The 23,639-nt window shown below is 39.4% G+C and overlaps 1 protein-coding gene across 3 annotated transcripts; it reads left to right on the top strand.

Annotated features, from left to right (window-relative positions):
- The first annotated feature begins 1,898 nt into the window (after positions 1 to 1,898).
- LOC18442285 (phosphorelay protein) lies at positions 1,899 to 22,499 on the top strand. 3 transcript variants are annotated; one of them, XM_006852508.4, is made up of 4 exons: positions 1,899 to 2,555; positions 16,063 to 16,172; positions 21,216 to 21,320; positions 21,716 to 22,499. In XM_006852508.4, the coding sequence occupies exons 1-4, from the start codon at positions 2,243 to 2,245 to the stop codon at positions 22,382 to 22,384; spliced, it is 1,197 nt and encodes a 398-aa protein (XP_006852570.3). In that variant the 5' UTR covers positions 1,899 to 2,242; the 3' UTR covers positions 22,385 to 22,499. The 3 variants fall into 3 exon arrangements, with proteins under 3 accessions (XP_006852570.3, XP_020528000.2, XP_088724675.1); XM_020672341.2 differs by having other exon boundaries at positions 2,289 to 2,555; positions 16,074 to 16,172; XM_088868549.1 differs by lacking the exon at positions 16,063 to 16,172 and having other exon boundaries at positions 2,289 to 2,555.
- The last annotated feature ends 1,140 nt before the right edge of the window (positions 22,500 to 23,639 follow it).

Genomic DNA, 23,639 nt, shown 5'->3' with positions numbered 1-23,639 from the left:
CTCTGATTTTGATTGCCAGAGGAAGCTTCGCTGAGAGACGCTCTCCCTCGTAATCCACAAGTTTGAGAGAGAGAGCTATGCTTCAACAGAGATGTGAAACCGCCTAGCTTTGGAAATCAGTAGAGCTTCAGGACTCGTAAGAGAAAGCCTAATTTCGAGAGTGATGCGAAAGTCTGAATGTTTGAGAAAGAGTGAGGCTTAAAGAGAGAGAGTTCACCTTTGAATGTTTGAGAAAGGGTGAGGCTTAAAGAGAGAGAGTTCACCTTTGAATGTTTGAGAAAGAGTGAGGCTTGAAGAGAGAGAGTTCACCTTTGAAATAATGAACCAGGAAGGAGCATATGCCCTTGTATATTATGTAGTAGACAGAGAGATACAGAGAGCGTGGGGTCGGAGGCTTATCTCGGAGGGTTCAGCATAGAGTCTAGTTGAAAACGTTGGTGACAAAGTAGACAAAAAAGCACTCCAAACAGTACAAGGTTTCTCGGGCGAAGAGAGTAGTGTAAGGACAATCTTCCTCACCATTGCCCCAATAACACGTCGGGAGTTTGAAACTGGGGAAAATTACAAAAAACCTTCTAGACTTTTCATGTAACGTACTTATAGCTAATTTTTTTTCTCACTCTTTTAAAGAAACAAACTTTTTATGCAAATCCCCCCAAAGAAAAAAGTTTATTTTTTATATAAAAATACCCTTCTCGTAGCACATTACTAGAGCGCACTTAACTAGTGTCGGAGTTATGTGACTCAAAATGCTACATTGTCGGAGCGCACTTATGCAGTACCGGAGCGTTGTGTTACATTGTCAGAGCGCACTTACACAGTGATGAAGCGCTATGTTACACTTGTATAGTGATGAAGCGCTATGTTACACTGCCGAATGCTACATTGCCGGAACGCACTTACACAGTATCAGAGCGCTGTGTTACACTGTCGAAGCGTACTTACACAGTGATGAAGCGCTGTGTTACACTACTGGAGCACACTTATGAAGTGCCGGAGCTTTGTGCCCCTCCCGTAGCATATTGCCGGAGTACGCTTAAACAGTACTGGAGCCTTGTGACTCAGAATGCTCCACTGCTGGAGCGCATTTACGCAGTGCCAGAGCGCTATGTTACACTATTGGAGCGTACTTATGTAGTGCCAGAGCGCACTTACGCAGTGCCGGAGCACACTTATGCAGTGCCGGAGTGCACTTACATAGTGCCGGAGAGAGGCGTGGGTAATGGGTAAAGTAAGGATAGTTTTGTCTTTTTTTATTTTTGGGATGGTTGGGGGGTTATTTGCGTAAAAGTTTTTTTTTGGAAAAAAGTGAGAGAGAAAGTTAGCTGGGGGTAAATTGCATAAAAAGTATATTTTGGGGGTTTTTTTTGTAATATTCCCTTGAAACTAAGTGGGGAGGTATTATGGTAGGACCGCAATGGGCCAGGCTCTAGACCTTTTATAGGCCTGACTGGGACTAAAATTTGAACCTCATGGGCCTCATCGAATGAAAAAAGATGTTGGGAGCACTGTTCAATTGCACAAACTGGCTTCAAAAACCGGCTGTGGGCTGCGTCCCAGTAATCGGCCCGCGATGGGCAAGCACCTGCTATGAAAAAAAATGTATTAAAAAAAATTAAAAACTAAAAAAAGTTAAGAAAATAATAAATATATGTTTAAAGTAAGATTAAACAAAACACATCTAAATGAAATTAAAAAAATAGATTTTGAAAAATCAATATGTCACTAAGGTATTTTCAAAATAATCCAAAAAAGATGGAAAATTATAAAAATACGTATTTATGTCCAAAATATATTCTAATCTTTGCTAAAATAATAGAACACATAAAAAAACATGTTACAAATAGATTTATTATTTTTCTTGAATCTTTTATAGTTATTTTGAATTTCTTTTTTAAGATCCATGAGTTGGACAACGAATTCGGGAATACTTCGGACTCGCTACCGTGATGAGCCCGGCTTACTCGGGCAAGTCCTTGTCCAATTAGTGTTAGGAGTTTGATGTAGAGATGATCCATTTGATGATATTTGAGCATCAAAACGACCTCTTCTAGTGAAAGGTTTGAGATAGGCTCTAATTTGATTGATTAGAGCCTAGGCTGTATATAAGCTTTTCCCTAAGCGTTTTGTTTTAATTCAATTTAGATTTTACAAAGTGCCAGGCCCTTAGTCAAGTAAGATCTGTGGCGCGGAAAGCATTGAAATCCAACTTCTTTGCATTCAGGTTTACGAGGAAGAAACCATGAACGTGAAATCCTCTGCTAAGTCTAAGAGGGCTCACTCGCTACATGGCCGAAGAACCCATAACCCTTCTCCTAAGCCTTCCCCTTCCACCAAAAAACAATCAGACCAAACCCTAACGGGCCATGATTCTCGCCTTCCTTCTAACTGGGATCGATACGATGATATCGACTTCAGTGGCGCTCAACCTGAGGACCCTAACCAGGAGAATGTTAATGTTGGCCCTAAAAGCAAAGGGGCTGACTATGCTTACCTGCTTTCTCTTGCCAAATCCGAATCGCTTTCTTTGCTCTCCTTCGATTCGGTCATTCCAGGTATCTCTGCAACTGCTAATGCTCTTAGTCTTTCCGTTGTAGTTTTTTATTGTGAATTTATCATTAACTGATTTGCTTTACTTCGACTGAGTAGAAGAGACTTGGACAAGGACATATTTTGTGCTCTAGAGATGCTTCAAAGCTTCTCGACAGCGTCTGTATCTCTCTTGAGTGACTAGAATTGATATATATGTTGTTTTTGTTGAATTTTGAGGTCGATGGATCAAACAAATTGCATCATTTGCACAGTTTAAATCTATCCAATTCCTAGTATCAAATCGTCTATCATTAGCATCTGGTCTTTTTATTGTTAGTAGGATTTCATAGGCTATGAATTACATCGACCATACCATAGAAATCCATGCTAACAATAGGAAATTCAGCATACAACAACCATATAAACAAGATAAAGACTTAGAGTAGTAGAGTGACAACGTTACAGTCACAAAGAGTCGGAGACAAAGTAGAGACATAATTGCACACTAAAAACGAAGCGCTCCTAAGCATCGTTCTACACCCTAAAGCCATTAGGAATGTCGTGGAACATCCTGGGTGTCCCAGTGGACTCAAACATCTATGTCAGCGTGGAATGGGTGGCCATATATCCAACGCTGATCTGCCGCTCATGCTCACCACTGGCTTGGCCCTGTTGCTCGTCACCTTGGTCCCTGGAGTTGCCGTCACCATCTTCTTTATTGTAATCAAAGTCCTCATCAACTTTTCCCATCATCTTCTTTAGGGCCAAAGTCCTGCTTTTGGGTATTGTGACATTGTTACACCTGGTACCTTTCTTCATTGTCTTTGTGTGTGCATGTGTGTGTGAGACACTGAGACCCAAGATCTTTATCTTTATTTTCTTTTTCTTGTGTGTGTGTGCGTGTGTGTGTGTGTGTGTGTGTGTGTGAGAGAGAGAGAGAGAGAGAGAGAGAGAGAGAGAGAGAGAGAGAGAGAGATGATACGGTGACCATGTTAATTTTGAAATGGCTGAGACCTGAAGCAGCTGCAAGATGAGGCTTATGCGGCACTCATCACACAAAAGGTTAGAGGGGACACTGACATGCGAAGGGTTTGAGATGGAACCAATCCCCTCCCCCTTCTCTTTTTCTCCCAGCCAATCCCTGCTACTCTTCTTCTTCCCTTTAAAGCTCCCTACTCTTCTCCTGGACCCCAGCCCCGCAAACCCCCGACCTCTTCTCACCTTTGGGCCGCTTAGGAAAGCTGGCGCCCGCCTAGGTGGTCGAATCCACATTTTCTCTTTTAACATTGCCTCTTTCAAATTTCAATTGGATGTGCTCTTCTTGCTCGAATATTTCAATGCAACACATCACCTCTTCCATTATCTTACGGTGTTGGTTTTGACTTGGTTGATAGTGGTATACCAGTTTAAAGAAAAAACCTTAATACATTGATATGATTATATCAATGGTCTAGTCAAATAGGTGACAATCTACATGACATGTGAATCACAAATTAAGATATAATAATATAATGAAATTTGAAATTGAAAGTTACTCGTTCCATGGATTTCCGGTGCAGTGTGTTTGTCCACTTGTCATCGATGATTTCCCAAATTTTCTTTTCGTATCTGCAAATTGCGTATATGTCTTGCTTTGCACGGTTCAGTCGTTCATACACGAATCCTATGAGCATGTCAACCATCTTTAGGACTATATAACATCGGGGCTGTTGTAACAACAGTTTGCTTGGACTTATCTCGACCTGTGGCTATTAAATATTTCTTTGACTTCTCTTGCAGTTGGAGCTTTTGAGATAGGTGCAAAAACCCATACCTCATATGCTATTGTGTTCTTCAATTCTGATTGCCACTTTAGGATTGACTCTATATTAGTATAATGGCACAAATCTAGTAATAAAATCATGCCTTATGAGCTTCCTTCCAAAGTGTTGCCTCATTAAGGGCCCATGAGTGAGATTTTATATGAAGCTTGTTGTTGTGTTCCTTCTCTCAACATACCTCTCCGTATACGAAATGTCTAATTACTATCACAGTTTCAAAATCGTAGCCTTTCCATGCATACGTGCTACTAATACATTTTTTACCATTGGGAGTTCTTCCCCAACTGTAGCTGGATCGTCTGTCAAAACTTGTTCCTTTTTAACATATTGCCCATATGAACCTGAGGTTTTTGATGCATCAATTAAATAATTGCTTCCAACATGAGGTCTATACAGTTAGCTGTGAATGTCCTTTGAACTAAATGCCTCATCTTTCTCATAAGCAATCTCCTTGCTTTTATGCGGTTCTTTTGCATTGTCTATGATAAATTGAACTGCATTCTCTTCCCCAATAGCTGCCACCAAATTATCAAGAAAATTAAATAAAAGCTTCCCAATCCTAAGTTTTTTAAGAGGCAGCTAGTCTAGATGGAAGACTGCTTCTCTTGGACAATAAACAAAAAGACTGACCATCCTTACAGCCATTAGACATAATGGTCACCTTGTCCTTTGCCACATGCCCTTATACTCATCAACAAATAGATCAACCTTGGCCATATCCTCATCTAAGCAATGGCTTTGCAAGCTTATCTGTAGTTGGGAATCCTAGCCATATGGTATAATAGATATCATAAGTTGATAAAATTCATTAATAGCTGCAGTAAATGGGATCACAACATCTTAAAGCTATTTTGCTATTGTGTTCTGAATTTTCTTCTTAATTGCCTTCCTCCATGTAAGATTCGAGGTCCTTTGTTCTTCTTGGAGCATATACATAAAGGGGTCAATTTGCCCTTGGGTAAGCTCTGCAGGATGTGAAGGATGCATACCTTGGGGCTGCGAAGACTGAGAACTAGTAAAAACTCTTCATCTCTCAATAAAGTTGGAAGACCTGATTAGACCTGCGATTTTTGGTGCACAGCCAACCCACTCCAGGTATTATTGGTTCTGGAGGTACTGGATATTAGGTTCTAGCTCCCTAGTACACACCAAAACCACGCTGGCATGCTCTCTATAATACGTATGCTCTAGATTGGTTCTCCTTGCACACTCAAATTAGGTCTCAAAATATTCTTCCCCTTCCTCACCAGAACCTGTATAGAGCTCTATTCATATCTACTTAGTCACTCTCTTTCTTAACACCTTCTTTCTTTTGCTGCCTGGATGGATTGCATCATCTGTTGCTTGACTTGAACAAGACACAACATCATCCTGGATTTTGGTAAGGTGACGTTTTAGGCTATTAATATGGCTAGACATCTTCTTTGTACATTATGTGCATTTCACCAACATCTTGTTACTAGGATCATAGTTACATAGTTACTAGGATCTCCCAACCATGGGTCGATTCTGCTCTTGAAGCTCAAACTAGCCCTCCGAGACATGGCATCTCAATTCCAGGCATTTCTTTGATTTAGGGATCTCAATCTTTGAAATTGAGGATCTTGATCCATGGAATTGAGGATCTAGATCCTAAGTTAATGGGATTCATATTCCTATTTTTAAAATCATGGTTCCTTGAGTAAAAAGGAACTAATATTCCAAATAGTATGGACAAACAATTAGCATAAACAAATCGTTGAAATGAGAAATCCCAAATGCAGTATCATACACAACCTGCATCTGCTCTCTGCTTGTGTGTCTCATTAACCCAGCATTGACCGTCCATCCTCAAGAATGGTCTAATAATAGCTGAGTTCCAAGGACCTGCATTCATCGAAACACATGGTTCATCTCCACTGTCTAACTTGATAACATACAATTGATGACTACATCAATTAGACCACACGCAGGATGTGTATTGTATGAATTCGTTAACTGAAAAAAGGTTTTTTTTTTTTTAGAATGTTAATAGTTAATATTATAATAAAAGTAGTACAATAGTATGGGTCGAGGTGACCCATAGACCGGGTCTCTCAACCAAAAAATGGTCACTAAGAAGTGACCTGTGCAAAAAAGTTGGGCTATAACAACACTCGGGAAGCAAAGTTAAGGGCTGTCTAGAGATAGGGGCTTATAGAATACGCCCATTACAAGAGAGAGGACTGCCAATGAGGAAGAAGAAGGCCTCCCGCCGAGACCCAGAGCAAAAGGAGGAGAAAGTCGTACGAACAAAGTTTGGACTGCCTCTAAGACAACTTAATGGGGGCTGAAGGCTGGTTCCTAGCAGCTTCCTTGGTGAGGCGATCTGCGAAGTCGTTGGACGTCCTCCAGATATGCGTCCATGGGGCGTCTATAACCCTGCAAGTAGGCTCAATTTCGTCAAAAATATGTGCTAGGTGCCAAGGAGGAGAGGCCTTTCTAGCGGCCCAGGATATAATATTCTTGGCATCTCCCTCGATGTACAACCGTGAACCCCAAAACGGATTACATTTCTTAATACCCATCAACAGGGCTGTAGCCTCTGCAAACTGAGAATCTTCTTGGCCAAGGTGTTCTGAGAAGGATGAGATGACGTCGCCGTTATGGTTGCGGGAAACCCCTCCAGTGCCCGCTAGGCCTTGATTTCCCAAGGAGCATCCATCAAAATTAAGTTTAATAGCTCCCACCGGGGGAGGTGTCCAGATTGATGCGCTTGGGTCGCGGTGAGGGGTGAGTTGAATAAGGTTCACCCAATTGCTAAGGAAACTAGCCGCCAAAGTCCTGGTGAAAAGTCTGTGGTTGGATGCCCAAAAGATTACCAGCATAGTGGCCTTGTGAAACAGAGCTGCGAAATCGCTTTTGGTATCGCGAAAAATTCTTGACTTTCTTTTTAGCCAAAATGGTCCACAAAATTGCAGCTAATGAGGCTTTCCATAGAATTCAGCCCGATTTCGGCTAGTGAGAGTCAAAAGAGCAGGATGTCAGCGTTGGAATTGAAGGAGGGGTAACCCAAGATACTCCAAAAAGTTGGATAATTCGACTCCAAAGTTGAAGGGCAAGCTGACAATGAATGAACAGGTGAGGGTTCGTTTCTTCCTCGCATAGGCACATGACGCCCCTATTGGGAGTTTGGAAACCTCTTCTTTGGAGTACGTCTATGGTAAGTGCGTGTTCGGAACAAGCAATCCAGTGAAAAGCTTGCACTTTTGGAGGAGCTATGGGGAACCACACTTTGGAGAATACAGGGTTCGAGTTGAGAGGGAATGAAGGCTGCAACAATTTCTTGTAGAAGGAGGCCACTGTGAAAGAGCCGGTACGCGAGGGAGTCTAGACCAAGGTGTCTGTCCCCGAAAAGGCAAGAAAAGTAGAGTGGAGAGAAGCCGAGAGGGACATGAAATCCATGGTTTCTTCTTCTGTGAGGGTTCTCCTAAAGGATGGATTCCAAACCCTGCGATTGCTGGAGAGGACGATTTCCTCTGAGACCAGGGAGGGTTTATTTATTGCCACAGTGTATAGAGAGGGGAAGAGTTCTCTAAGCGGGGTATGGCCTAACTAGAGGTTGGACCAAAATCGCACTCTAGCCCCTCCTCTGGCATGGAAACAAATGAGTTGTTTAAACGGTTGGAGGGAGGAGAGCAACGATTTCCAGATGCTTGAGCCCCTGGTCGTTTGATTACCCTCAAGCAGACAAAGGTCTGGTGGGATGCTATACTTGCAACGGATAACTTGGGCCCACAGCTGGCAGTTTTGGGTGGCCAGTCTCCACCACCATTTTCTCAGGAGCGCAAGGTTGTGTTTCCTTAGTACTTTAATCCCTAGATTGCCCTGGTGTTTTGGAGACAGACTTTATCCTACGAAATGAGGTGGATCTTATTGGACACCGCATCACCTGACCAGAGGAAGTTCCTTATCAATTGGTCTAGGCGCTTAGCGACCGAGGCTGTCAGAAATAACGACATGAGGTCAATGGGGGCGTTGGCTAGGGTTGCTTTGATAAGCGTAGTTCTCCTTGCGAAGGATAAGTATCTGCCTTTCCATCCTGCCAACCGTCGGTCTACTCTGTCGATTACATGAGACCATTGGGCTTTCTTTGGCTTCTATAGTCCCAGAGGCAAGCCAAGATATGATGTGGGTAGGTCCTCCACCGAGCATTGCTAGCAGGGGATGAGGTTTCTGGTTTGGAGGTTGGATAGGCCTACACTAATCATTTTAGACTTATCCATGTTTACTTTGAATCCCGTCGTGTCCTCGAAGTAGGTTAGGAACAATCTAAGGTTTTCAATTTCCTCCAGGGTCGCTTCTAGGAAAACTAGCGTATCATTTGCATACTGCAAATGGGATACACACGAGCCATTTCTACTACTTTTGAAGCCTGAAAGGAATCCGACTTGATACAGTCGGGAGATAGACTAGCTAAAGACTTCCGCAGCCATAACGAAGAGGAATGGAGAGAGAGAGTCTCCTTGGCGAAGGCCCTTGTGGATGAGAAGTACCCTTTCGGTGACCCATTGATGAGGACAAAGAAGAAAGGATTGTAGTAGCAACCCCTCTTCCAATTCCTCCTGCTCGTCGAATCCCATCGTAGACAAGGCTAGGTCGAGAATGGTACAATCCACATGGTCATAAGCCTTCTCCTAGTCTATCTTGAAGATTAAGCCCGGTTTTTGCTGTGGTGGTGAGAGTGTAAGCACTCATGGGCCACCAGCACACTGTCTAGTATTTGCCGATCCTTGATGAAGGTGGACTGTGAGGGGGATATGACAAGAGGAAGAACATGTTTGAGCCTGGAGGCCAAGGCTTTGGATAGAATTTTATACGATGAATTAACCAGACTGATTGGTCGGAAGTCCTTCAACTCCTCTGCCCCTTCTACCTTAGGAACTAGCACAATGAAGGTTGCTTTGATGGCTTTGTGCAGTTTTCCACGATGGAAGAATTCATCAAAGAAGAGAAGGAAGTCATTCCTGAAGGTATCCCAGAAATCTTTAAAAGGGGTGATTGGGAATCCGTCTGGTCTTTTCCCAGGTTCTCAACCGCTTTAAAGATTTCAGACTTGGAGAAAGGGAGTTCCAACCAATCGGCCCAATGAGAGGGGAGAGATTGGAAAGGAAGCTTACCCATTCTCGGTTTGGGATATGAAGGGTTGGAATAAAGATTCTGAAAGTAAATGAGGATGACACATTCGATGTCCGGGGCAGTGTCTTGGATCAGGTTACCTTCCTTAATAGTGGAGATGGAGTTATCTCGTTTGCGGCAGTTTGCTATCCTGTGAAGCCAAGTAACTCGGGATCTCTGGTACCAGTACAATGCTTCTTTTTTCAGTTCTTCTTTTTTAGGGTAGAGAGATACTCCAACTTGGTTTTCGATCTGAGGCTAGCCTCAGAGGTCGATAGAGGCCTCGATTCCTCTGTCAAATCTAATGCTTGGATGGTGTTCAACTGGCTTTCCTTAGTAAGGGAGAAATTTTCTGGAAGGGATGAACTCCAAGTTTTAAGGGAGGCTTTGAGAAGTTGGATGTTTTTTTGCAGCCTAAAGCTAGTTCTGCCTGAGACTTTGGCGGAAAAATAATTCCACCTTATCGGAATTAGCGAAGACAGAGCTTCTTCTTCAAGCTAGGCGAGTTCAAACCTAAACGGTATGGGGCCTCTAGGAACTGCTATGGTGTCTAGGAGGATATGGCAATGGTTTGAAGTAGGTTTAGGCAAGGCTAAAGCATGAGAGTCGAAGAAGTTCTCATCCCAGGAGGGGGAGATCAGAAACCTATCCGGTTTTGACAATTTTGGTTGGGAGCCATGGTCCGATCAGGTGAACCGGTTCCCTTGTAGTGGGATGTCTATCAGCTCATTACGAGAGATGAAATCCAAAAAATCCAGCATTCCTTGGGAGATGTTGGAGTTGGAGTTCCTCTCGAATGACCATCTTATTATATTAAAGTCCCCGCCCAAGCACCAAGAAGGGTTAGCCTAAAGAAGAGTTCTTAGCTGAACTGAGTTGGGGCCGTAGATTGCGGAAAATTTCCACGGAAAGCCATTTGACCGTCTAGAAAGTAACGCGGTAACCAAGAATTCCTCAATGTGGGAGGAAAGCAGGTTGTGCTCAGATGGATTCCAAATCACCAAAATACTACCTGAAGCACTTGTCGCAGGCAGAGAGAGCCCCTGACAGGGTTTCCTGCTTTTTCTCATTTCACCTGTTTCAGTTCACCTCCAGTAGGGAGATACTTGTCATTGAGAGAGAGAGAGAGAGATCACAATGCTTTGCATCGAGCCATTTGAAGTACACTAAGCTTCTTTCGTGCCTAAGGAGTTGAGATTTACATCCTTATACTGGGTTTTTTAGTTTCACTTCTCATGTATGAAACACACTCAATGATAACACAAAGTTAAACAGAATTTTAGAGAAATGATTATTTTTTTAATGATAATTTGGTTTTTTAATTCAGAAAATTAATCATATTATTAAATGGAATTTGTTCCCGAACTATTGTACAATAGTTATGTGAACTCTAGGATCCTCGATCCTACGCTTGACAAGAGCCTTGAGCCTAAGCTTGATGGATCGCGTTCCCATATTGTTTAGCGCTTCTGGGCCAATTTAGATCGTCCTCCCCAGTGATTCAAAAAGCGGACCACTCAGCGCCTAGGCGGCTGCCCAGGCCTAAGCCCCGCCCAGAGGCGGAAAACCATTCGGTGAGGGCATTTTTCGTCTTTTTTTTATTATTATTTTGTAGGGGCCAAAACTTAGGGTTTTAGGTTCATTTGAAACCTAGAACTTATTGGAGCCAAATTTAGAGAGAGAAAGCCCCCAACAAACTAGATTGTGGTGAATTTTTTAGGATCGAAGGGTTACTCAAAGTTACTCAAACTAGATTGTTTTCTTCGTCATGGTGGTGTACTACAGTATTGGTGTAATACTATTTGATAACTTGGTTTGATAATTTTTTACCGCCCGACATTCCACCCCATAGAGCAAAGCTGGTCTCACAGCTATCCTATAGAACTTGCCCGTCATCTTCATGAAAAATATGTACGTTGGAAAATTTTAAGTTTTAATTAGATATGAAAACCTTTTTGCTTACATGTATAAAACCATAATTAGCTTTATAAAGTTTTTTTTTTTAAAGAAAAAGAAAGGAAGAAAAATTACCATCAACATTAAGTTGTTAGTTTTACAATCTACATGAATATCTTATTATTTATCAACGTATGTAAAGGGGAAATGCTACTTTCAAAGCATTCCAAGCATGATAAGATATGGAAAAAAGCACCAAAAAAAAAATCTAATTCGCATCATTAATTAGATAAAAACAACTATTACACATGTAAAAATATGTCCATGTATGTGAAAACGGAAAACAAAATTGAATCTTAGTGATTTTTTTGAGAAAACGTGACAATTTATACATGATTAGCTAAAATATATCTAGATCTATTGATATTTGTCCAAACAATTGAAGCTCAATCTCTCTTCAAATGCGATCCTCAAATCTTTGCACCTGGTGTGAATCTATCCATCCAGCTTTAGTGAAAAGTCATCATGTATCCCAAATCAAAACCCTTAGAGTAGATTTAGGATCTGAGTTTGGATCTAGTTAACCCAAGCTCTTGAAAATTCGGTGGAATGGTATTTTGGTATTCAAAATATCTTGAGTCCGAGATTCTGTGTGTTTTTTTTTTTTTTTGTACAAACTAAGCTTTGAATTGAATAGATAACACAAGTATAGGCTTAGGAATATTTTTTAGGGTCGATAGAGATAGGGTAGCAAAAATTTGAAGAAGTGAACTGTGGCCTATTCCTAGCTTGAAAACGTTTCGCAAATCTCATCATCGTCAAAGCCTTTTCCCTACTAATTGGAGTTGGCTACACAAATCCTCGTCCACCATTCTACTTTATTAAGGTCATACCCTCAGTGAGGCCATAAGTCCCCATATCTTCTCACTACTTCCAATCATGTCCTTTTAGGTCTACCTTTTGCACTTTCTGAGCCTTCCACTTGAACAAACTTGCACCGCCTAACAGGTGCTGTACAAGGTCTGCGCAACGCATGGCCAGCCCACCTAAATCAACTCTCTCATCTTATCGTCTATTGGTGCCATACTTAAATTTTTTTGAATGTATTCATTTCAAATTCTATCGCTTCTTGTTTTGCCATTTATCCATCTCAACATCCTTATCTCCGTTACACTCATTTTATGGGTATGTTGTTTTTTTACCGCCCGACATTCTACCCCATAGAGCAAAGCTGGTCTCACAGCTATCCTAGTGTCTGGAGACTCATTTCTTTTTCGACACCTACCAAATTAAATCTCGAGGTACTCTATCATATGCTTTCTCTATATCAATAAAGACCATGTGGAGGTCTTTTCCCTTCGTCCTAAACTTCTCGATCAGTTGTCTAAGTTGGAAAATAGCCTTGGTTGTTAACCTCCCTGGTATAAAACCGAATTGATTTTCTGATACACTTGCTTCATGCCTTAGTCATTGCTCAATTACTCTCTCCCAGAGCTTCATAGTATGGTTCATAAGTTTGATCCCTCGATAGTTCACACAATTTGAAATGTCTTATTTGTTCGTGTAAATAGGTACCCCAATACTTTCTTCATTCGTCTGACATTTTTTTGTTCTCAACACCTTGTTGAACAACTTGGTCATCCAGTCAATGCCAATTTCCCTGATGCACTTCCAAACCTCTATAATGATACCATCTGGTCTTAAAAGTCTTTCTTATCTTCATCCTTTTCAAAGCTTCTTTCACTACCGATATCCTAATCCTGCGAATGTATCTATGACCTTGGCCATCATTTATGCCAATGGTTCCTTCTACCACTATGTTCCTATTGTGTTTGTCATTTAATAATTTTTAAAAAATAAACTCTTCACCTTTCGTTGACTTCTTTATTCTTCACCAAGACCCTTTGATCCTCACTCTTAATGCATTTAATATGGTCTAGAACCTTAAACTTTTTCTCTCTCATTTTTGCTAATTTGGAGACATCTTTTTTACTTTTTCTTGTTTTCAGTTTACTATATAAATTATCATATGCATTAAGTTTAGCCAAAAATAGAGAAATCGATATCCTTGCCTTTATCGTAAAAATGTTTTCTAGCCTGATTTTCTTGTTACGAAGCCGGCGAATTAATAAAATACAATTAATTCTGCCAAAACACCCCCACAAATTAAAGAGAGAAACTATCTCAAATTTTAAGTTTTAGAGAGAATATTAAATATTTAGAGAGAAACTATATCTAATTTTAGAGAGAGAAACTACCTGAAAATTTTACTGAGAGAAACCATCTCAAAATTTTGTTAGAGAAACTATCTCAAATTTGAATTTTTAGAGAGAAAGTATCTTAAAATTTTAGAGAGAGACTACATCAAATTTTAGAGAAAGAAAGTGCCTAAAAGTTTTAGAGAGAAACAATCTCAAAAATTTTAGAGAGAAATTATCTCAAATTTTAAGGTTTAGAGAGAGAAAGTATATGAAAATTTTTAGAAAGAGAAACTATCTCAAAATTGTTAGAGAGAAACTATCTCAAATTTTAAGTTTTAAAGATGAACTATCCCAAAATATTTAGAGAGAGAAATTGTCAAATGTAAGTTTCAGAGAGAAAAAATCTTAGAATTTTAGAGAGAGAAATCATATCAAAATTTAGAGAGAGAAACTATCTCAAATAGGCGATTACATGAGAGAGAGTAGACTTAAGTGGGCTGGCCATGTATTGCCTTGATCCAATACAATACCTGTTAGGAGGTGCGAGGTAGTTCAAGTGGGGAGATTGAAAAGGTCAAAGGATAGGCCCAAAAGGACGTGGTTGGAAGTAGTTGGAAAAGATATGGGGACTTATGGTCTCATTGAGGGTATGACCTTAAATAGAGCAGAATGGTGGACCAGGATTCGTGTAGATGACCCTAGTTAATTGGGAAAAGGCTATGATGATGATGTTAGAGAGAGAAAGTACCTGAATTTTTTTAAAGCAAGTATCTCAAATTTTAAGTTTTAGAGATGGAAAGTACCTGAAAAGTTTTAGAGAGTGGCTACATCAAAATTTTTAGAGAGAGAAACTATCTCAAAGTTTAAGTTTTAGAGAGAAGCTATCTAAAAATTTTTAGAGAGGGAAACTCTAGCAAATTTTAAGTTTTAGAGAGGGAAAGTACCTGAAAACTTTTAGAGAAAAAACTGTCTCAAAATTTTTTAGAGAAACTATCTCAAATTTTAATTTTTAGAGAGAGTATTTTAAAACTTTAGAGAGAGAAACTATATCAAAATTTAGAGAGAGAAACTATCTGAAATTTTTTGAAGGAGAAACATCTCAAAATTTGTAGTTTTAGAGAGACAGTATCTTAAATTTTTAGAGAGAGAAACTATCTCAAAATGTTAGAGAAACTATCTTGAAATTTTTAGAGAAACAATTTCAAATTTAACAAAAATAATGACATTGTAATAAATAATACAACCAAAAGCATTTCACAAAAAAAATAAAAAAGAAAAACGCTATGAAAATGTTATGTATCCATTTACCATCCAAACAGTAGAAATTTATTTTCCAGGAAATACTTTTCTCAAGATATATATTTCATAGGAAATAGATTTTCTAAGACAATGTATTTCCAGATGTCCAAACGACCCCTTAGAGTCTCACCGGATCTTGTCTTCTTGCTCCATTGAGGCTTTTAACCCCTTCAACTCATAATTTATCAGTCATTACGTTTTGGGAGCCGGTTCTCTCAATGAACCAACCGGCGATCAAAAGACTATCGACCCTTTCATCTAATTGCCATGAGTTTTGAATCACGAGCTTTTGAAAGCTCTTCTTTGTAACGTGCCTTATACTCGAGCTGTATTGAGGTTGTCACGGGCAGAAATGAATTTTAGGTGCTGGTTCCTTATGGATTAACCATACTATAAGTCTATAATCCTCTTTAATTGAATTTTTGTTTAGGTGTCACAAAACACACCCAAACATCTCCCAAAAGGTTGGGATCAAGATCCAAAAGTTTGGGACCAAGATCCCCAAACTTCTGAGCAAGAGAAAAATCTTGCTCAGAAGCCGTTGAGTTCTTTGTAGGGTTAGACATAGCTATAAATTATCAGGCGGCATTTACTCACAGGAGCCGTTGCTTCAAGGAAGATTGGTTGCTCTTAGTGAACTTTGAAAATTTGTTTTTTTCCTCTCAATAATGAAGTCTCGTATATTTCATAACATGATTTTTTATTTTTACATTTATTGTTTTTAATCTTTACGAAGGCGTTTCAACTAGGAAACAACTTCATAGTCATTGTTCAAGTAAAATTCGAAACAGAAATGGGTTTTCGACTAGAAATACGGTAACTTAAAATTTGGATAATCTGCTCTTCAAATGACTAATAAATCTCATCAGTTGTACATCTGGAGAAAAAGGTCCCTCCCACATTCTGCAGCTCTTTTTAGTCAACACATGTATAGATTTAACTGTCAGTAACTGTTCCAACTGGACTTTGTGTATGGGCCAGTTATATGCTTGCTTGACCTCTTAACGATTTGTCAGAATCTAAACAGCTGCTATTGTGTTCCTTCATAGTGGTTTCTAATAAAAACATAATTTGAAATTTTATATTAGATCACAACTTAAAGTATGATTTTAGAGGCTGCATGATGTAGGAAATTCATTGTGGCCTTAACATAGTATTGACACTGATCTATTGTTCAGACCTTATACAGGGAGCTGGTCCTATGCTTTCTTTCAAGGGAAAAAGCCTCTTATCATGGAATAGCTATGATAATTTCATTGTGGATGACGAGGAGCATTTGAACCAGGAGGTAATTGTTGGTTTAGGTTTCACTTATCATTTGCTTTTAACTTAAGTAAGAAAACAAATAAAAGTATGCATATAGATATAGATAAATCAAGTTTATGGTTTTGCTTAGGCAAATGCCAGAAACTTGTTTTGCCTTATGTCATTAGTTATTTCTTGATTAGGCAAGGGACCCAAACCTGCTCTAAGTCAGTCTCCTCCATTCCAAAAATAGTTTCATGTAAAAAAAGATTTCATTTGGAGCTAAAAAATGCTTCAAATCCATAATCTCCCTTAAAAAAGATCTGGATTCTCCATTTGGATAGGCAGTGGATCAGGGCGACTTGAAGTTTTTTTGGAGCTCTAAATCAAATCTTATTTGGAGGAAATTGGTTTTGGAGCCTTTTTGGGTCCCTCCACCCAATCCAAAAATGGTGTGTTTGTTGTCTTATGTTTGAGAAATTGGAAACAATTTTTCCCTCTAAAAAGCAAGAACATGGAAACTTTTACTCCTAAAATTTAAAATGACAGTTTTTATGGTCATGTTGCATTTAACATCTAATTTAAGATAGATAACAACACACCTCCCCCCCCCCCCCCCCCCTCCCCCCCCTTTTTCCCCCTGAAACTTTTACTCCACAAATTTTAAATGACAGTTTTTATGGTCATGTTGCATTTAACATCTAATTTAAGATGGATAACAACACACCTCCCCCCTTCCCCCCTCCCAACTAATTTAAGGTAGATGTCAGTATCCATATCATATTAATATTCCTCTTTCAAGCTAGAAATGAATGAAGAAAATCAAATAGTCAGATAATCTTTGGTTTTAGTTCTCTCCCTTATCCTTTAAATATTTTGGTTTATTATTTATTTTGTTAAGTTTAATTAATATTTTTGCTTCTCCGACTTTTTGTTTCTCTTCATAGTTTTTTCTGTTTCTGGGGTGTTTGGTATCTTTTGGTCATAGTTCTATGGGTTTTCTCTATTTAATTATTTTTAGGAAATTATGTCCACCTTTACTTTGGGCATAAACAATTTAGACGTCCATCACAATAGGAGGAACACTACAAATGAGCAATGGAAGGCAATTTGTGAATATTTAGGGGCCAATCCTCTAACTTGGGCCCAATACAAGTTGTTGAAAGCCCCTTCGGAGTACCATTTCAGAAATTTTTAAGTTGAAATAGGAACTTAAAATTATTTCAGCTCTAGCATCGAGACTAAAAGATGGTGCCCCAAACTTGATATTGCTCTCACAAATTTGATATTGCCTTGCAAATTGGGTCTTGAAATGTGAGCATGAAGGCATGCGCCTGACAGAGAACTTGATCAAATTTAAAGGAAAAAAAATTTGATGAGAGGATGAAGCTACCTGAAAATAAGACTCCAGACTTTCCTAGTGAATTGTTGTGAGCTTTTGAAAACTGCCTCAGGTTTTGACACTTCAAATTATATTGGGAAAGTAGTTCTGCAGATTGCAAGGCTATTGAGATGACCTTGCCTGAGATACATTGGATCACTGACAAGTACCTCCTGAAGACATTTAATTTGGATGAATCTAGTTTATTTTGGACTACGGCACCAGATCATACAGTAGCATCTCAACAAATTTAGGGAATCATGGCCGTTGTTTCCAGTTGACCATGGCATTGGTAGCAGCAAATCCTGATGGTTAGAAAAGGTGGATTTATTTTTTACTTCTCGTTCCAACACACCTTGATACTTCAAGAAGAAAAGGGCTGAGCAATTGGGCTTTAATGATTACGGTCATAATAAAAAGGCTTGGATAACTATGCTTTTTTTCCAAGAATGGATAAGCAAAATCAATGACAAAATGAAAGAATGGGAAAGGAGACTTCTATTGTTATTGGATGATGTCACATGTCATATTCTTGGTGGCATGCTGCCTGGTAATGTTAAGATACTGCTCCTCCCATAAGACAATACTCCAAAGATCCAGCCCATGGATGTGTGCATTATTACCTCATCCAAGTGCCACTGTTGTTGGTTCCAACTACAACATGCATTGGGTAGGGATGAAGGTGGAGACTCAAATGATGAAGGTGGAGACTCAAATATTTATAATACTTACCAACTTTAAGCCAAGCAGAGATCAAAATTAGCTAGGCATGAAAAGATACTATCTCCCTTTAGAATGCAAAGATATTATCTCCCTGTAGAGATGATGGTTAGCCTCTATTGCCACAAGATATTCATGATGTGGTATGACAAGTGTGGATACATGGATGAGTGCAGAAAGGTCTAATATTCTGTAGCTCTTTGAGTTGAAGAACAAGAAGTTAAAATGAGCAACTGGAATGCATGGTTTAGAGAAGACCTAATGTCTATTGAGATACTCATGAGGGTGCACTGATGAGGAACTTTGAGTGGTTGGCCGAAACAAAATGATGAAGATAATTCAGATGGAACAGATCAATCAGGGCAATATCTGACCACAAGAGACATTGTTATTGTGGATGATTGTGGAAACACACCACATAGAGATCACTTTGAAGGCTCGGGGTAATATATTGTTGGGTCTTGTCACCTTTAAAAGCCTAAACTCTTGTATTGCCCTTGTGGGCACCCATCTAATTAATGTAATAAAAGAGAGATCCTAATTTTTGCAGGGATATGAAATGGTTCGTGTGGGACCAAGATTTTCCATGGATTAAAGAGGCCATTAGAGCAGGTTCTATGGATGAATGAGGTCATAAGAGCAGCATGGCATGAGTGCCTTTGCACTTACCCTAGGTTTGGCATATAGGCCATTGAGTCTTTAAGTTGTAAAAGCCAGAGACTGTGGGCTCTAGAGGGGCAAGAGGTCCTATACACTGTGACTATTGGGGGTTAGTGGGTTATCCTTTGTCAAGGTCAGAGTTGTGGCCCATGGTAGGTTGAAAAAGGAGAAATGTGTTCTCTTATGTGAGGATTGGATGCTTGTCGGGGCAAGGGCCAACTCCTTAATATTACCACCCCACTAGATGCATGCGTGATAGCTGCATCTTTGGGGAAGGAACATTTGCGGCCTTCATGTGCATGTGCTGAGAGAGGACCTCTGAACCAGAGCCTGTCTGAGGGTGAAATGACTTGTCCTTGGGGGACACGTATAATCCTCAGCAGTGTTGCAATCTGTCGACTTATTCACTTGCTTTGATAGGCCTAATTATGGGTCATGGGTCCTATTAGTTTAAGAGGATAAACCTTGACTGCAATGGCCAACATAAGTGGGGTGCCATGTTGATGTGTTACTGTTACTGCTACTGCAATTACCAACATAAGTGGGGTGCTTTGAGATATTAGAGGTCCCTAAATGGAGTTTTTTTAAATGACTTTTGCTTGATTCACGGTGTGCCATTGATGATGGGTGATTTTGTGCAGTTACTATGTCCCATGAGGTGATATGGGGCAATACTCATGGTATGTTATTTGCTTTTTATTTTTTTTGTTAGTAATTTAATTTTTACTGGCATTGTATGGACGTTGCAGCGCAAGTTCTTGGGCATTGTTCTTGATTTCAAGTGGAAGGCTCTAAAAGGGCAAGGGAAAAGCCCGGAAGGACATGGATAGAATTAGTGAGAAAAGATATTATAACTATTGGTCTTACTGAGGGTATTGCCCTTGATGGAGAAGAATGGAAGAATTAGGACAAGGCTTGGATGATGATGATGATGATGATGATGATTTTAGTTTGTAACTGATGTACAAAAGTGAAAAGCTGATGTACAAAGTATGGAGTGGCTACTGTAAATGGGCATACCTGTATGAAAAGTGTTTGGAAAAAAATTTTTAAAGGGAAAATTGCTTAAACCCCCCAAATATGGACTTTCTAGGTACTTTACCCCCAGCCCAACATTTTCTAACATATTTTCCCCAAAACCAACTATTCTAGCTAATACCGCCCCAATACAAACAATTCACTTTTTTTGATGGAAATACCCTTCCCTTACATAACAAATTATTTTCGCTGGAGAGGTCGGTCCGACGTTTAGAAGAGGCGGTCCAGCGTTTCATTGTGATGGTCCGAGGATTGGAGAAATGGGCAGTTCGGCGTTTTGAAATAGCGGTCCAGCATTTTGAAGGGGCAATCCGGCATTTTAAAGTGGCGGTATGACATTTTGAAGGGGCAGTCCGGCTTTTTAAAGTGGCTGTCGGAGTCTGGCGTTGTACAAGTGCGGTCCAGCGTTTCCTTTTATTGGGATCCAAAAGTGATTTGTTATGTTCGAGAAGGATATTTTCGTCAAAAAAAAATGAACTTTTTGTATTGTGGGGGTATTAGCTAAAAAAGTTGGTTTTGGGGCAAAATATGTTGAGAAAAGTTAGGCTGGGGTAAAGTGCCTACAAAGTCCATATTTGGGGGTTTTAAGCAATTTTCCTTTTTTTAAATGCAGCATATTGAAGATGAACTGAGGAGGGAGTAAACTGAGAAAGATGCACAAAAAAAACTCTTTTGACTACATTGTTAGAGATTTTTGGATGGGAATTGTTGTTGCCCTCTCTTTTATAGTATATGCTAAAAATTTTCCCTCTAATCTACATGGGTCTTTTTGTAATTTTAGTATTGAGTGTGTGATATGAATGATTATTAGTTTTTTGTATGCGAACCAATATTCAGAAAAAAATTGTATCAAATTGAAGAGGATATCTATTTTGACAGGATTTGTTTTGAAAGGTAATATTATTATATAGATTACTTTTCCCATTGGTATCATATAATGAATGTTTGCAACGAGTGAAAATATTGAAGTCTTTATTATTTTGTTTCGAACCTCTGATGCAGGCAAATTTGGGCTTATAAGTCATTAGCCAATATCCACATTCATGTTTTCATTCTTTTTAATTTTTTTCTTTTGCCAGTCAATCTTGTTATTTATGAGAGATATATGACTTAATTTCCTTCCGGGTGATTCGATGCGACTGTTCAATGGTTCTTGTAACTGTTTCAAATAAACAAATTTTTACAATCAGCGGGGTTCAATGCATCTTGTTTTTCTTTTGTTCAATTTGAATGTGGGTTTTTTTTGCTTTTTCTGTTCTCATTTAGTTTCTCTTTCGCTTGGTGCAGGCATCATTTCTATCTATTGATCTTCACAAGCTTGCAACAAAGCTTGCAAATATAAATCTTTCAAAAAGGATCTTCATTGAAGAAGACCTACTCCCTGAAGAACTGGTATGGCTGATAACTATTTATGATGTCTATAACCTGATAATGTGAACTCGTTCCAAAATGATATGCTGATGTCCTTCAATCTCAATGATTTAACAAGCTGGGGATTAAAATTTAAAACCTAAACCTATTATTGGGACCAACTCTGCCTTCTACTAAAATATGTTTGCAAAACAGTAGTGAACCTTTCTATGAGGTCACTAATGATTCTCATCATTCTTGATGAAAGATGAAGAGTATCCATGATGTGAATGGCAGTCCCTTGGCAATCCTCTCTAATCTATTGCTAGATTTTCTTCTAGTATAATGTTGCTTTAGAACATTTACCTATGTAAGGGTCCATGCATCACTTTTATTTATAATTTGTGGGTGGTATGTGTGTCTATTTCTTTCAACAGTGCGGGACTGAGAGGCAAGGACGTACCACTCTGGGCATTGAGCATGTTAAGAGAGCTCTTGGAAAGGATGGGGGAAACGTTGGGTCTTCAGTAATGTTTCAAGGGAACTCGGATTTGGGGACTAAGAAACATAGTCAAAATCATCAGGATTTGGTTACTTCAATAAGTGAAGATTATTTAGAGAACTATTCCCAACCAACATTTTCTGGGATTGATGTGGCAGTTGATCATTTTCTTAGAGGTTCTGAACTTCCGCAAGAACCCAAACCAAATAAAACTCAAGAAGAGCAGACACCACGCGGGGTTGCTCTAGATGGGACAAACTCTGGCAAAAATAAGGGTTTTGAAGCTGCGGCAGCTGAAGTCGAACTTGATTTCCTTCTTGATACATTTGGTGAGACAAGACGTCTCGACAATTTTAGCATAGCAGAGGACCCTAAGTTGGCAATCGGAGCTTCCACGTCATTCAGTAAAAACCCGTTGGATTCTTTTGGTGCAGGGCCTTCAAGAACTACGAAAGGTTATACTAGTTTGCAAGCTCCCACTACTGTGATTGGCGCAAAAGCTGGAATTGCAAACCCTCTTAACAATAATAAGGATTTCAGTCCTTCAGACATGGAAGGTTCTAAGGTCTTGGATGATTTTGATGCATGGTTAGATTCTATGTAATCAAAATTTATCTTTTTAAATGTAATTTGAGTTTTCATGTGTAGGCATTCAGGCTGAACTGATTTGAATGGCTGATTGAATGCATATGATATTTATCTTTGTTTTTGTCGTTAAATTCTCTAGTGGATACGTGGTTGGGTGTGCATTACTAGAACATGCTGCCTTTTTTTCTCATTTATTTACTTTGTTTTTTCTTCCCTTTTTTTTTTCCCGACAAGTTGGAAGAAGCAGGTCCAATATCGACTTTTTTCAAAAAACTGATTCAAAGAGAGAGAGAGAGATGTTCTACCAAACATACCCGAGAGAGAGAGAGAGAGAGATGCTCTACCAAACATACCCATCGATAACCCTGCCCTGAATACATGTGTGCCCCATAAAACCAAGTGGCTCGTGATTTGATTGCACCTCTGAACCCCTCCCCCCCCCCCCCCCCCCCCAGAAATGAATAATTGCACCTTTGAACCCCTTCAGAAATGAATAATTTTTAGCACCACATTCTACCAAGTTTTAAATCAATCTCGTAATTTCAAATAAGGGAAAATTATGTACTCCACCGAGTTTCTTACACATGGGCCCTTCTAACATTTATTCACATCATAAATTTTGTTACTGGTTTCTTTGCATTAAACCTCTTGAATTTTTGAAGTTATTTCAGATGAGAGTACTCCTCTCAAGTCAACATAAAAACAGGGTTTTAAGGCCACTGCGATCTTTGGACATTACTTATAGAATAGGTTCGGAATATATTTTGACATTTGTTGCCAGGTTGAAGAGGTTACATCCCAGAAAAATGAGGATCCGAGTGAACGAAAGAATTCTTCCCTGGGAGCATAGAATCTTTTGATAAATTAATAGACTATGTTTGGAATATATTTATTCATTTATTTTGACATTTGTGGCTAGGTTGAAGAGGTTACATGCCGGAAATTTGAGGATCCGAGTGAACGAAAGAATTCTTTCCGGGGAGCATAGAATCTTTTGACAAACTAAAAACAGCGACCGGAAATTTTAGACCATCCATGACAGTGAAATTTTAGACCATCCATGGCAGTATCACTGGATTCGAGCCGCATTTTGAAATAAGATGTAAAGAAATTCACTAGTGCTCAACAGTTCATGGGATGATGGTTCGCTAAGATTCCCAGGCCAATATTGGACGAAACAAGGGAGTACTCGATCGCTTTAAAAGTAGCATTTTGATGTTTTTTTGGTATTTCTATTGGAATGGGTAAAGCTGGTCCACCTGCTTTAAAGC

This window comes from Amborella trichopoda, chromosome 1 (genome assembly GCF_054954075.1).
Source record: "Amborella trichopoda isolate Santa Cruz 75 chromosome 1, AtrichopodaSantaCruz75HAP2 v2.0, whole genome shotgun sequence".
Lineage (NCBI taxonomy): Eukaryota > Viridiplantae > Streptophyta > Magnoliopsida > Amborellales > Amborellaceae > Amborella > Amborella trichopoda.
The sequence above is the reverse complement of the archived record's forward strand: the minus strand, read 5'-3'. Positions and strand labels throughout refer to the sequence as shown.